Source organism: Micropterus dolomieu, linkage group LG11 (assembly GCF_021292245.1).
Source record: "Micropterus dolomieu isolate WLL.071019.BEF.003 ecotype Adirondacks linkage group LG11, ASM2129224v1, whole genome shotgun sequence".
Lineage (NCBI taxonomy): Eukaryota > Metazoa > Chordata > Actinopteri > Centrarchiformes > Centrarchidae > Micropterus > Micropterus dolomieu.
In genome coordinates this window covers 16,374,560-16,390,741 of record NC_060160.1, presented here as the reverse complement: position 1 = coordinate 16,390,741, position 16,182 = coordinate 16,374,560, and the positions used below count along the sequence as shown (strand labels likewise).

The 16,182-nt window shown below is 39.1% G+C and overlaps 1 protein-coding gene across 4 annotated transcripts in view; it reads left to right on the top strand.

Moving 5' to 3' along the window:
• The first annotated feature begins 856 nt into the window (after positions 1-856).
• The window catches only part of ppm1aa (protein phosphatase, Mg2+/Mn2+ dependent, 1Aa), a 41,320-nt gene continuing 25,994 nt past the window's right edge, over positions 857-16,182 (top strand). For 2 of the 4 annotated variants that reach the window (XR_006827016.1, XM_046061914.1), the window contains exons 1-5: positions 857-1,269; positions 2,253-3,106; positions 3,214-3,331; positions 4,089-4,200; positions 4,323-4,380. Coding sequence is in view for 3 of the 4 variants with exons in the window: in XM_046061914.1 (XP_045917870.1) it covers positions 2,270-3,106; positions 3,214-3,331; positions 4,089-4,200; positions 4,323-4,380 (1,125 nt within the window). In the remaining variant the exon portion in view is untranslated. Of the gene's footprint in view, positions 1,270-2,252; positions 3,107-3,213; positions 3,332-4,088; positions 4,201-4,322; positions 4,381-8,430; positions 8,916-10,234; positions 15,039-16,182 lie in introns of those variants that run through there. The other 2 variants (XM_046061915.1, XM_046061916.1) reach the window with 2 other exon arrangements.

Sequence of the window (16,182 nt, the reverse complement as noted above, 5' to 3'; positions counted from 1 at the left end):
TCTCAGAAACTGGTGAACAAAATTAATCTTTCCATAGAGATAGACAGATGGAAAATAGCCTAACTAATATTTACTCAAGTAGCCTACTACTTTGAGGTACTTCCAGTTTCTGCCACTTTATACTTTAAGTCCACCATTTTTAGAGGGAAATATTGTACTTTTTACTCCACTAGTGGCAGATGCTTTGTTTAAGATTAAACCAGTGGTTCTCAACATTTTTAAAAGCAGTATCTGGTGGGGACCTCTTTGTCATAGGTTTCAGTTATCTATAAGTTGTGAGTAGTTTCCACCAAAGAGACATTTCCTGTCCTCTCAGATGGTTCATTTAGATAACTGCCATGACCCCTCATAATTATTTTGTGACCCTTTGAGGGGGCTTGACCCCTAGGTTTGGAACCACCAGACGAATAACTGATTTGGGAGCCTAGCCACAGCTCTTCATGGGTGATGTCATGTTTTCGAGTACGCAGCCAGCAACATCCGGGTCCTTTCAGCGTCGCTCTCGTGGATATGTTAAGGGGACCTGGATGCAGCGTTCAAAGGTTCAACATTCATTCCTATTCCTAGTCTTGCATAAGAGACTGTTTTTGTTGACTCCCTCGCACACACAAATGGGATTAAATATTGTAATCACACGGCTCTGCTAGACTTCCCAAATGGTATTACACTGAATGGGCCAACTTCTAATAATAAAAAGAGTATTTTCGTGTGGTTTGTGACGCTGAAAAGAACTCTATTCACATTTTAGCAGCCGCCCCTTTTCCAAATGATTGTGTTTGGGGGTGATTTTTAGGCTGGTGTGGGTCACGTGATGATTCCGGAAGCTGTAATTACCCAGTTCAACCACTAATCGCTTCTCAGCCCAGCGTCGTTCGTGGGGGCTTCCTCTGTGAAGCTAACGTTAGCTAGTTAGCTGTCAAGCGGTCTAGTGGAGAGGCTGGGACAGACGCTTCAGCTTCCCCCTGGCTTGGCCCTACAAAGCTCCGACCCCCAAATTCACAAGGAAATCTGCTAGACTATACTTTAGATCGCCAGCTGAGATGATGTAATGCACCACGGGCTTACGCAAAGAGGGACCTCCGCACTTAAAACAATTTGTATGCACTGAGTCTTGAGTGACGATTGCTCATTGCTAGCTAACTGGCTAGCTAGCCTAGCTAAACCGCTGCAATCCCCTAGTCGGTGTACCTCTCTGGTGTGTACTGCAAACAGCCAGTTATTGTCACTGTCGTAGCTTCCGTTGCTGTCAACTGGTATTTTGGATATTTGGTAAGTCTTAAAATTTGTTTAATCAGCGACGGTTGAGAAACGCTGGGCAGTTAGCTATCGTAGCTGTGTTAGCACTAGTGGTAATACCTTAGCAAGGCCGAGGGCTCTCCTTCCCTCCACACAACGTTAGCAAACCCTGGAAGAGGGAGGCCTGTCAAAGTTAGCTGTGAGGGACAAGGGTCAAGGCCCGAAATCAAGGCAAGGCTGTTTGTTTATTTGGGTTGCGATCCGGACTTGCTACAAAGCTAACTTAACCGTTAATCCAACAGCAAAAGCTATCGTTTCTGAGCATGGTCATGAACCATAATTAGCATACCATAACGTTAGCATTTGTGCTGGGTTTGTCAGATCTAAAATTGTTTTGTAAGGTGGTTATGGAGTAACTGGTAGGTCGGTTAGCTGACGCTAGCTCTGCAAGCATAACGTTATAACGATAGCTTTTTACTAATATTACCTTGACTACCTATTGTGGTGAAGTGTTCTGCATTGCGAAGGTCAGAGATATGTAGCCCAGCGGTGAATTCATGACACGATTAACGCTGAAGAACGAAATTCATATCATTACATTTACTGTTAAACTTGATTAGCCAGTGGTTTAAGGGCATTTCAATCAGATCCACACAAGCAGTGTTCCCAATATGTAGTCAGAGTGTGTACACAGGTCCACTATTTTTAGATTAGAGCAGGGGGGCTGAACTCAACTCCAAAATGCTCATCTTTTGCCACAAATGGATGAATTAGGGGATCTGTTTTAACTTTAATTAATATAGAAAATTGCATCCTCCTGTTGAGCACTAGGCATACAGTGTATATATGTTTATTTCCTGGAACTTATATACTTTTCAATATACCATTGCAGAATAACTTGATTAGAAACTGAACATTGCTACTAAGTGTTTAAATTATTGGCTATATTGGAAAACATTACATTTATGATATCTATTTAACTAAATATCCTTTTTTTATTTTTATTTGTGTTACAGGTCTTAAGAACGACACAATGGGTGCATTTCTGGATAAACCAAAGATGGAAAAATACAATTCCCGTGGTGAGGGTAACAACCTGAGGTATGGCCTGAGCAGCATGCAAGGCTGGCGGGTAGAGATGGAAGATGCACACACAGCAGTAATTGGTCTGCCTCATGGTCTCGATCCCTGGTCATTCTTTGCTGTTTATGATGGGCATGCTGGCTCTCAGGTGGCCAAGTACTGCTGTGAGCACCTGCTGGAGCACATCACTAGCAACTCAGACTTCCAGAGTGCTCTGCAGGAGGACCCCTCTGTGGACAGCGTGAAGAATGGGATCCGCACAGGATTCCTGCAGATTGATGAACACATGCGAACCATCTCCGAGAAGAAGCATGGCGTGGACCGCAGTGGCTCCACTGCAGTGGGGGTGATGATTTCTCCGAGTCATATCTACTTTATCAACTGTGGTGACTCACGGGGACTCCTCAGCCGAGGCGGAGCTGTGCACTTCTTCACACAGGATCACAAACCCAGCAACCCTCTGGAGAAGGAAAGGATCCAGAATGCCGGTGGCTCAGTCATGATCCAGCGAGTTAATGGGTCCCTAGCTGTGTCTCGGGCTTTGGGAGACTTCGACTACAAGTGTGTGCATGGAAAAGGCCCAACAGAGCAACTTGTGTCTCCTGAGCCCGAAGTTTATGCAATAGAAAGATGCGAGGGGGAAGATGAATTCATTATACTAGCTTGTGATGGCATCTGGGATGTCATGGCCAATGAGGAACTGTGTGACTTTGTCAGGTCAAGGCTAGAGGTGACGGATGATCTTGAAAGAGTCAGCAATGAAATTGTTGACACCTGCTTGTACAAGGTATGGCATGTACACAAAACCTAAATTGCCAATTTGTTCACACTTGTCTGTTTTGGTGTCATGGTTGATTTACACAACCTCCTTGTTTGTTCTTTATTTATCCACAGGGAAGCCGGGACAATATGAGTGTTGTGTTAATCTGCTTTCCTGGGGCCCCAAAGGTATCTCCAGAAGCGGTGAAACGGGAGACTGAGCTGGATAAATATCTGGAGGCCAGAGTAGAAGGTAGGGGATCAAATTTATATTTAGTGATTAGTAGATCAATATAGAAAATGGGATATTGACATAATCAATAATTTTCTTTTTGGGTTAGGGTTCAGTGTAAACCCAATGTTTTGTTTTTTACATTAGGTTTTAAATAAGGTTTGCCTCATTAACATGTAGGCTGATGGGAAAACACAAAGTTTGCATGCCACAGCTGTGTAGAGCCAGAGAAACATGCAAAAGCCTGTCTGACGCAAAGCTTGCTTTTTCCTATGATTCACTTATGGTCAGAGAGTGTCTACAGTGGTCAGGAGGGGAAAACAGACATAGGCAAACACTAGAGTGAATACCTAGAGTGAAATGTAGGTAATCAAATGTGATTGTAATATGTGTGATACTGTGCATAGCATCTGGGGGATCTTAAATGTCAAATGCATTTTAATTAGGTTGACGTAACATCTCAGGTTTATTCTTAATATACGTATCAACACTTCTTGGCAAGACTGTATGAGCAGTGTTCTGTGTATTATAGTCATGCTGAAAGTTTGTAATGTTGAAACACGAAGTTTAAGACTTCCCATCCAGTCTCTACAGTGAAAGAGCAACTGGCATAGCAAGTTTTTGGCACTGCTCTTAACGTCTATGCTTCAATCTAGACCAACCACTATAATATAATCTAATATATATATATATCTCTCTATCTGTCGGGTGTTTTTAGAAACACTCTTGTACATTCTTGTAAAATGATTCAGAAGAATACAATTTTGTTTTCCAACAGAGATCATCAAAAAGCAGGGGGATGAAGGTGTTCCGGATTTGGTCCATGTTATGCGGACGTTAGCATCTGAGAGCATCCCTAACCTCCCTCCTGGAGGAGAGCTGGCAAGCAAGTGAGTGAGCTTTGTGGTTAGAATTGATGACAACCTCACAAACAGTGACTGTGATTGTCAGCACTAGTGTTTATTTATTGAAAACTAACATCTAATATCTTTATACTTTTTCTTCCCCTCAGACGAAGTGTTATAGAAGCGGTGTACAACAAACTCAACCCCTACCGAAGCGATGACACAGTGAGTATCCCAGCTTGGCTTTGATCTCCCTGCAAGTGTGCTTGGCTTGGAGTATGCATGCTTTTTGACGTGTGACCAGCAAATTATAACCAATCTCATCCGTGACATCAGTCTTCAACAAAATGGAGCAAGATAATAGGATTGACTCTGCCATGACAAAAGGCTCAGTTTCGTACCACATGGGCTGCGTTTCGACCAAAAGTACCTGGGACTTTTAAGTCCCCGGATCTCTTTTCAAGGAACTAAAAGGTTCCTTCAGCCCATTGTTGTGTGCATTTCCACCGTGGTCTAAAGACCTGCAAAGATTAGGCAAATTAACCAGCTGACATAGGCCTATACGCCATACAAAGTGATGCACAGGCATCATTATTTGTAACCACTAGCCACAAGAAAAATTTATAAATGAACATGATATTTGATTGGAATATATTGAAAATCTATAGGCTATGCTTGACTATTAAAAACAGCTTTTTATGTGTGGGAGTATAATGAAGAGACACGCGATAAAGATCGTTACAAATTTAATAACAAACTGGATAAAGCCATCAAGTTCATAAAATAACTCCAGCACAGAGAAATAAACAGAAAAATAAAGCTGCGACAGTTTGGAAGGTAACTCAAACATTTCCAGCCGACAAGAGCTGCAGATTAGCTACAGCATTCATGTCTGTGTCCGCCTGAGCGTCGGAGGAACAGGATTTTTAACGAGCTTTATTACCTGCTGTAACCAGCTGTTCCGCTTGTTTTAGAGAGGAGGAGACTGACTTCAGCTCTGTGAGAAAATTTCCTGACTGGTGAAAACTTAAAACAACAACTTCGGACCCAATATTTAGCGTAACTCCATCAGCTGTTCGCTGTAAACACACTGCTGCATACTGGCTGCTATTTCTGACCGATACATTTAATGCCAACGTCAGGTGGACATCGGTGAGACATGTGTGGCTATTTGACCGTTGATTGTGATTTATTGGTTTACAAACAACGGTGGAAAAGAGAGGAGCAGTAGCAGAAAAACAGTCGACATGCTCGAGTTAAAGCCAGTAGCCTCTACTCGCCCATTCAGAAATTCACTGCGAGACGAGCCCCGCCCCCCAAAGTACCAGCACTTTTGAAATGTACTACTCCCCAGGCAGGGACTTTTGGAGGGGTAAAATAAAGACCACAGAACTAAATTTAGACCCTGATCCCTTCGGTGGAAACGGTGATTTCCTCCAAAAGTTCCTAGTTCCGGGGTATAGTTCCTTTGGTCGAAATGCCGTTGATGTCACTAATTAGTGCTACTTAAATCAAACACCTAATAAGTGTAATTGTCCGGTATTTGTGTGAATGGAATAAAAACCTACATTCTCTCGCGTTTTTAAAGGGGATATTGCTCATCAATCTTCAAAGCTGTTCCTTTTAAATTTTCGTCAGATAAGTTCACTGGGTCAGGTACATTTTAATTGTCCACATGTCAACTTGACAATGAAAATTGACACTTTGTTTCAGTGTTTCATGTTTGTATAAAGATGGACTTTGTAATTTACTTTTACACATTAAATTATTTAGTAAATCAGGGTACCGTCATAAAGCCGCCAGGCCCCTTGACTTCTTCTGTATTATGTGGTGCAGCCTGAAAACCAAAATAGGCTAAAATAAGATTTTCTTTTATTCTTTCCATGGAGAAAGTGAAATCTTAGAAATGTTTGCTAATGTACTCACTGCTATGAACAGTTTTCTTTAGGTTATCACAATTATTCTTCATGAAATTCCATTTCGAAGTTTTGCCCGGTCTACCAAAGGACTTTGACATTCTTGTTCTGAGGCCACTCCATTGTTGATTTTGCTGTATGTATAAGTTAGGTGTGTGACACTTTACTTTTGCACAGTATTTCACAGTTAAATATATTCAATGAGATTATGTGGCTAAAACATAGATTTGTTTATCAGTTTATTGATTATGCCGTAAGGAGGAATGAATGACCTTTTCCCACTGTTTGTTTGTATTCATGTCTTTTAAAGTGCAAATTTAAATCTCCAGATTCTTCTTGATAATTTGGCCCCATTCATTGTTAATCCTGTAGCTGCTGCTGTTGCTGCAAAAGGCCACACAGTATCATACTGTTAGGACCATGCTTGATAACACGTAGCATGAAGGCCAAATTATATTTCTACGTCGAGTCTGTGCAATTGCTGACGGTGTAGGCTACGTTCTGTCGTGAGCATTTGTACTTGGTGACTGTGTCGCTCTGCAGTTACACGGCCAAAACGCTAGTTGGCTGTGGTCTTCCTATGTTCCTCTGTGTTGAGTTTCTTCTTCTTCATTGGTGTAGGCTACTACAAACAGTGGTGACTCAAACTGAGCAGATCATGTTGCAGTTGGAGCTGATCGATGCTGAACAGCAGTTACTTTTTATGAAATTACTAAAACGCAGAAAAGAGAGAAGGTGTCAGAGGAGACGGTATGTATGACCCTTGATCGGTCGAGGAAATGTGATGCTATCAAGCTGACCAATCACAGTTTTTGCAGTCTGCGTTGCCACGATGTGTAGTTACAGTTTTGGGGAGGTGCATGTCAGGCTTACGGCGTAGATTCAACACAGAAGTATAAATTGACCTTTATGACTAAAGAATTCTGTGATCTTCTCATTAGACCTCAGATTCTTTTGGCCTTGCGCTGTGAGACTTCACATGCCTACTTTTCAAACAATAGACATTCTGTCATGCAGCCCTGTTGTTTTTGTATTCTTTTTTTTTTTGTTTGTTTTAGTTTCTCCACTGACATCTCTCATAGCTCTCTTCTGTCGTCTGGTTGCTCAGTTTGGATAGAGAACCACCTTTTATGAAGTATCTGCAGTTTATAACATTTTATTCTATTAGTAATGGAGCCTGCTGTGCTTTGTAAAATTTCCGCACTGTAGAAATCGTCTCATATCCTTCACTGCATGTATCCATCATGCTCATTCTGTCTCTTAATTCTTCAGACAAGACCTTCACATTAATAGGTAATGTTTTGCTGAGTATAAAAGATATTCACCATCAGATGTGAACCCTTACGATGATCTAGATCTGTGACAAGAAATCCTAATAGCCCATTTTTAACTCATGCTGCAGCACCACAAAATGCAGAAAAGGTCTGGGGGCTAGATATATCATTAAGGCTGTGTAATTGATCACATTCAGTAAAATTGGAGTGGTTTGTTAACAGGGTTTGGGTCATTCTGGCGGCAGTTAGTATTATGTAAAAGCACGCCGTGTAACTAAAATCTCTAAGAAAGAATGTCAGACCATAGGTGCCAATGGGTCACCCCAGCTGAATACTTTTATTGTTTCTTTGTATGTAATCGGTGACTAACCTTGGAGACTCTGTGGCATTTTGCATTAACTCAATGGGGGTAATAGCTATGCCTGCACGAGATATTCACACGTTACAACAAATGTAATTCCAATGGGCTGTTGTCTTTTTTTTTGTTAAAGTTGTTGTCCACAACAAAGAAGTGTCAACAACAGAAGCTACTGTACCTCAGGGCTGGATTGTGTGGGCGGGCTTTCAAAAATTTTTTAAATGGGGCAAGAAATCTAGTTTGAGACATCCCTTACTGCTTTTATGTCCAAAAAAAACAAACAAACAAAAAAAACACTAAGGACATATGCATTACATAATTACACGTTGGAAGTTGTTTATTTGTTATATTTATTACCTATTTGTTTGTTTGTATTTAGTTTGGGGTGTGTGTGTGTGTGTGTGTGTGTGTACACACAGTCCAGTGCACCCAAATCATTTTTTACATCTGCTTCATTCTAATTTTCACTCACATATGTGACAAAATGTAATTGACATTAGTTCCACACAGTAAAGAAGTAATATAAAGTAAAAACTAATACCGTCATTTAAATATGCCCTGAATGGCCCAGGTACCGTTCTTTGGGATTGGATATTAAACATGATCGTCAGTTATGTATCCTGCAGGTAGTTATGACTAGTCATGTTTCCATCTAATTGTCATGGAAGTATTTTTGAAATGTCGCAAAACAAAAAAGGTTAATGCGAAATATGTGCATTTCCATCAGCTGGTTTGGAGCGAATTAACCAGGCTACAGCAAGCGTAGTTATGTATCGGCAAGACGCCGTCAGCGGAAACAGCTGATCATGTGAGTTACAAGTTCACTATGTCAGAACTTATTCGGTAAAAGTGTTTCCATCTCCCATTTAGCGCATTAACTGTTTCTCAACAGATGCAAAAACCACCTCGAGCGACCGTAAAATCTATTTGAGAAATTAGGGATTTTTTTTTCCCAAATTTGTCCGTTTCAATCAACCTTTTCTAATGCAATACTTGCATACAAAATGTGCATAAAAAAACGTTGATGGAAACACGGCTACTGTAATGGCCATTGGGTCTCATTCAGTAGTACATGCATAAAAATGTTCTTACTTTGCGCACAAAATAAATATGATTTTCTTCTTACCACCGTGCGTTAGTCATTCTAAATTGACAGATGCATGTCCACTATTTGCCTTATCAGCTTACTGCCATGCCCTTCTTTTCTCTATGTAAGGAAATTTGTCTAGATGTGTATTGTGGAGAAAGTGGTGTAGTTGGGGAGAGAGAGAGAGAGAGAGAGAGAGAACCCCTAAAGCACAAAGAGTTTGACATCTGAAGAAAGAGAAACTATACTGTCTGAGGTGAAAGCCAGAAAATACACATTATATTACACATTATAGGTCAATAAAAACAAAGAAAACCAAAACTGTTACATTTCTCTATGGACACTCTCATATACTCTACATTTACAGTTGAATTATTTTAATTATGACAATAATTGATGAGGATGAAAATGTTTCACTTGAATGGTTATTTTATAGATTTGGCCAATGCATTACTAAATTAACAATTTGAAATATTTCTTTCTCTTAAAGCCATTATTAGAGTTAATGTGGTTTTAATATGCTCTGCATTTAGTTAAAAGGTACGTGTTTACATTGTCTAAGACAACTGGGCCTTCATCATTGGTGCGTACACACGGTCTGAGGCAGTTCTAAATTTGTTCAGAGTATGAACAAATTCGGGTAAAAAAAAAAATACTGATGAATCACAGGTTTCTGAGAATTCTGTGTTTGTACATTGTTTGCATGGTTCAAGCACAGATTTGTCCATACATGCTGTTTGTGAATGAGGCCCATAGTGAGTATATGCTTCAGCTCTTAGCGTTTAGCTATTGTATTAAATGAATCTTCACATTTATGCCAAGTTTATGTCTAAACTCTTAGTGGGGTCATTAGGTTTACGTTAAACAACCAGTCTGAACAAGTTCAAAACATTATCATTCACAATCAAACTCTTTTTGTTAAGAGTTGTCAAACAGAACCACTTCCTTACCAACCTAAAACAACCCTAAACCTGAAACAGAGAAGACCATTAATGAATCATTTTGTGAAGTCTTGTGTATCATTCGGTTTGTATCTCATGTTCATCTCTTGCTACACATGTATTTTAGAGCCCAATTCCAGTTCTATGATTTGGTTTGGTTGCGTGTTAAGTAAACAATGACGCACAACAAGGTGGCCTTACAAGCCAGAACAATATTCGACACCTTTCAGCCAATGATAAACTTGTGTTTCGTAAGGCAATGGTATGTAGTTATCTTCTATACTTGACTTGACTTTAATCACTAGATTATCTGTAAAAGTATTGACAGTAGCATCAAAGATGTTGGGGGAAATAATTTAGTTGATAGACAATTATCTATCAACTCCTTGTATGATTTTTATTATGTGTCAGTTTGTATCATACATGCTTAAACCTGTCCAGCTCTTGATAGAGATCTCGTGGACGAGTCTGAAGGGTTTTTCCTTCCTCTCTCTCTTATCAAGGACTCTGCGTCCACAGACGACATGTGGTAACACAACCTCCTACCACTAACACAGCATAGAGTTTACAAAACCACCATCCTCTCAAGACCCCCAGCAGCTCAGCTCAGCAGTCTGTCTCTCCGTCACTCTGAGCTTTTGGTTTCTAAGAAGGGAATTTCATGGGAGGAGGAGGAGGAAGAGGAAGAGGAGTTGCATGCACACAAACCTGGAATAGTGCAGCACCAGTCCACTCTGGAGTTCAGGATCCCCACCGTCTTGTCTCCCCTTTATGTTCACCACCTTATTACTCTCCTCTAAAGTAATCCATAACAAGTGAGTCCACAAGGTTTTCTTTCTTTTTGTTGAATAATCAGCTTAAGTAGTAAGTAATTTTGTTGCTGTAATTAATTTGATTCACATTTCCTTGTGTGTGTTTGTATATTTCTGTTTTTGTGAAGTGCAATTGTCCTGTACAAACAGCCTGTATTTAATGCAGCTTGATTTTAAGTTAAAAAATGAAAGAAATGAAAAAGAGAACCTTTTATGCACTATCTGCCTTTTCCTGCTCTTCTGGAATTGTAACAAATGTCTATTCAGTGAATATTTCTGCTTGTCCTCCAGGCACAATATCTCTGCGCTTTTACTTTTTACTTTTATTTCTTTTCTTTTCTCAGTTAGTCTATGCTCCTTTTTAAGAAACGGGTAAATTGTATAGTTGACAGCACAGTAAGCTCTCTATATCAAACCATTTAAATCCTAATTATTTTTTTCCATGTGCTTTTTTATTGTATTTTATTTTTGTAAGTGGTTTTCTGTACGTGCTCAAATAATAATGGCAAAGTGTTTCACAGTCATTTTGGAGTTGTGAGGTGAAAAATAATCCTTTAAAAATATTTCTTTGAGGCAACTGATGAAAAAACACCCCTTTTAACATGTTTGTCTGTGCAAATAGATACTTGCAAGCGTGCGTGGGTGCTTGTGTGTATGTATGTGCGCACGTGTGTTAGTGTAAAGGCAGATCTATATGTGCAGCTCTAATTTAGATTAGAGACCAGGTTCTCCTGATGCTTACCCATTGTCTGTCCCCCCCCCTTTCAGCCAGTGTTCCATATCAACCCAACATAGACTTTAACTACTACTTATTCCTAAAAGCTATGGATAACAAAGTTGACATGCTGTTATGCTGTTTGAACAACTTCAAGCTATGTATCGGATGTATACTGTAACCTGAGAGGATGCGAGTAGTTCAATTTGCCCATGGTGTACAATAGTTTGCAGCTAGTCAGGTCTTGACTAGTTTACACATCTATTGTGTTATATTTAAATATCAATTTCTAAACATTCATTGTTACCAGTGCCCGCTGTGGGTGCCATATGATTTATGATCACTTGTTTCAGCTTTATGACAGCCTATGCCAAGTTTTTTTTTCTATGTGGTACAGATATGTTTTTAGCTTCTGCCTTGAACATCTGAAAATTAGACTTATGAACAGTTTAATCACTGACTATTTTAGAGAAAATCACCCATTACCAGTCTGATAACAGGAGAAATGGTGAACTCTATAACTTTTTACCCCACATGGTCGGTCTTTATTTGGACATTCAAACCAAGAACAAATCTGCTAACTGCAATGAGTTCTCGTGGTTGTATAGCACCTTTGTTTGTTTTTTTTTTTGTTGTTTTAATATTCCCATTGGCTTTGCTTATCTGAAAACTCTCCACCATGGCACCACAAGCCAGAGCACAACACAGTATAGATCTGTGTGTTGATTTCTTTTAGATAATTTCCCCCTCTGAAGAGATGAATAGTCACTGGCTAAATCTGTATTTAACAGACACATACAGTAGATATATTTCTTAAAGAGAAATGGTTTTATTTCAGATTTATATTCTGGCATTTGTTTTGTCTAAAATTGCATTGTTGGAAATTTATGCATGTCTATATTTTTGACTTAAACTTTCAAGGAATAAATCATGTCGCTTCATTTAGTTTTTGCCATGGACAAAATGTGATTCTGCTTTGTCTTGGGATGGTTAGTTGAATTTTGAAACAAAGGTTACCCTCTCACTGTGGTGTCCCTCTATCAACACTGAGGGTTTCAACGGTCTTGTTTATATAATACACAATAATAATGTACTAAATATGTAATACAATTATCAAAATGACAATCCTAACTATTCCACCACATCTAAGTTTGCGGTGGGTAGCAAATTAAGTCTTTAACTAAACAGACTTTAACTTTGACTCTAATCCTAAACTAGCTGCTTTCTAATGAGCTTTTGTGGCAAAGGCCAAAGACCACTCAAATTATGTAATTGCAAAGTCTTCAACATGATATAAAGGAGAACCTAGCTGTAACCCTGTAAAAGATGTTAAAAATGTTAAGCTATTAGACAGTGATGTCAACTTTATTTTATGTTAGTTTGCATTTAAAGGTATTCTGTGGAGTTTTTCACCACTGGTGGTGCTGTAGAAAAATGACAAGGGTGAATAAACAGACCAGACAAAGCACGGGGTGACGTGAAACGCACTTCTGACTGCAGGGGGCAGTAATGTGTATATCAACATTTGGTGTCATTGTAATGGGGCATAAAACTGTTAATGAACCAATAAAATTTTGAGCTGATTTTAAAAGTGCAGCTTTAAGTGAGGCAGGTAATACCTTTGGACATGTTTGTTAGGCCTTAAAGACACACACAATGCGTTTTGGTAAGAAATGTTTGAATGTAAACCTACGTGTGTGTTTACAGTGGAAACTCTACAGGGTACCTTTTTAAACAGTATTGTATTTCTACCACAAAACTTATCTATAACGTGTATACCTACTAACAAAAACTCAAGTCAGTGTATTCAATGTGTTTGAGAGAGAACTAATTGGTATGTATGAAATTGCCTTTTATTTTTTTTTTCTGAAAATATTTAATCTGTAAGCTATTTAGTTTTGCGCTGCATTGCTTTTATTCGTTAAGTGAGTGCATTAAATGTCTAGCTTATCAGTTTTCAGAACCCGGCTGTGTGTCGCAAACCTGGTAGGCATTGATGACTCTTAAAGCAACATTTCATGCAATTTTTCTTCAAGCTTAATAAGGATCTCGAGGTCATCACGTCCCTGGACTGTCCTGCATTGCCCCAGAAATGTAACATTTTTGGATGTGGCCCTGGTAAAACGACACTGGTTGATTACCCATTTCTATAACAGACTTATTCCACAGAATGAAAAATAGAGAAATTCGTTTTTTAATATTGAAAAAGCTGTAGCCGGAACGTTAGCAGATATTGACAATGGCTTGGCTGTGATTTGTCCCACCTGTATGTTTTATTTAAATGTCAAATCCCCCCCCCCAAACAAAAATGAAATGAACAAAAAAGCATCTATTCCCCTTTCTGTCTATTTTTTGTCCATGAACTAAAATACCTCATAACATTTATAGGAAGTGTTTTTGTTTTGTGTTATGTAGTTTCTTCCCCCCAACTTAGAATTTTAACACTGATCTATTTGAGTTAAACCTGTGCTCATGTACAGTATTTGACTGAATTGTGCTGATGTGAACTAAACAAGTAATGATTAAAGTGGCTACTGCAAATGACAACTTATTTTACTAAGTAGGAACACTATTGGCCTTGTCATATAAGCTGCCCCCGCCCCCCAAACAAACAATGCCCTCAAATGCTCCCCTGTGTCATATCACCAACTTAGCTCTAATCTAGAATTGTAACAAGAGTTCAGGGTTTTTGAAATGTGAGAGATGTGAGGAAAGTAGGTGTGACTACATGACAATAGTCATATGCACTGATCATCTGTATAATCAGCTTTTTTCTTTACCCTTTTTCCAGAAAATTGTTATTGTAAAAGATAAGAATATAAAGCTATTTACAGAGTTACCTTTGGTTGCCTGGAATGCATCCTGTATATTCTTGTACAGAGGACTACCTGGCAGACGTTGAAAGAGATTTTAAATGCTTGCACCCTCTTGTACATATTGATGTACCTCGGTTGTGGCGTTTACTGTGTGACCCTTAGCAGTGGTGGTTTGTTTGTCCCCCCACAGGGCGCCTGAGCCTCACTTTGCTGACATTTTTCAGCTGATAAATAAGCTCACCGATTTGCCTTACCCAATCTCATGTTGCCCCCTAAAGTACTTGTTTGATAAAACACTATGAGGAGGAGTGATGATGCTGACATTACACTCTTATAGATTAACAACTGTCCCCATGTTAGGGTACTTATCAACAAAGTGACTTTGTCCTGGTTATTACAAGGTACAACTTTTCAACCGTCGCTGGTTTGTATTCTAATTTGTTTTCCATGTTATCTTATTGAATCTCGGTCTTGAAAGTGTATTTAATTTTTCACTGCAGATGATGTCATACTTTTAACAAATGCAAGTGTTTTGACATGGTAACCTCATGGTAAATGTGCATACATACATTCATGTCTGCTATATTTATGGTTACATTCAAGAATAGCTTTAGAGTGCTGTAGATAAGTATTGTCAATGTTGATTCAAATGCTTCTCAGAGGCCTCTGTGAGTGATTTTACAAAGTTCAATACCTGTATATTTTGTATTATGTTTTAGCTCCAAAGGAATGGCAGAAAAAAAAGAAAATGTTTAAAAAAGCTTTGTTCCCTGAACTAAATTGTACTATTTGTGTTGTCGATTGAACAAATTGCATTCCTTGCTTGTGAATTGATGCATTTCTCTCCCTGCTCCTTAAATCCCCCCTTCTTTCCCTCCTTTCTTTCATTTTTTAGCCTTTGAAGTTTGAATAAAATTTCTAGTTTGCAGAATGTATTACTAAATAAATGGGTTGTCATCTTGTACCTCTCATTTCATCAGTTTTTATCCGTTTGGGCCTGTTGCACAAGTTAAACTTTCTGTGATTTTAAAGAAAAAGACTTGGGGAAAGCTACATTATATAACTAGTAAGTATAAGGGTATCTCCACTGTAAAAGCCAGGGCTGAATGGAGGATATAAAACCCAGACATTATAGGATGAGTTATATAAAAATGATCTGTTGGTAAATGCCGCTTGAACACGGATTACAGTAAGTTTCAGACACATCTTATTCACGGGGCAGCAGTAGCTCAGTACATAAATCCGGTTCAAGCTCTACCTGGACCAGTGAATATGGAGGCGGGCTGGTAGCTGGAGAGGTGCACCTCCAGGGCTCTCCTAAGCAAGACACTTAACCCCTAACTGCTTGGGGCGCTGCGGTGTGGTGATATGTACAAGTACCGTACAAGTTCATGACGCTTGCAGCTGTTCTGAGGGTCTCTCCAGAATCCCTAAGGACAAGTCTAATATCTGGGATGAAAAAATACTTTGTTTGCTGTTATATAAAAGATTTGCAACCTGATTCTCAAGTTGTACCTTTTTTTTTTTTTTTTTTTTTTTTTTAATCCAAAGATGGAAGCCGGAAATATGTCCCCAATTTGTAAAAATGTTTTTACAATCATAGTACAGTTGTATTGATATATTTTTATGTTTCTTTCCAATATTCTACATTTTTAGACAGTATGATGCATTAACATTTGAGCTAAGACTGATAACAAGTCCGTTTATCGTGAAGTGGGCAGAATATTATCTCATCTAGATATTACGAGAGTCCCTAAGGATTCTGGAAATACCTTCAGAATTGCTGTAAATTTTCTTAAATGAACTTCCAGGTTTTCCAAACATCGCCAGGTTAATATTATGGCATTATGGTAATCTCAGTGTGCAATTTAATGCTTCAGCTTGTGTACAGTTATTAACAAGCCCTGTCATTGCTGCATGTTTTGAACCCCATGAGCTTTCCAAAAGCACAGACATGTTGTCGACTTATCTGAGAGAATCAGAGTCGTGTTTGTCTGCCTGCCTTTTCTGTCAGTGTGCAGTGAATGCATGCAAGGGGGCTTGAGCTCAGAGGATGGGTCAAGGCAGTCCACGGCCACTAGGATTAAGAACCGTGGGAGGGATTACTT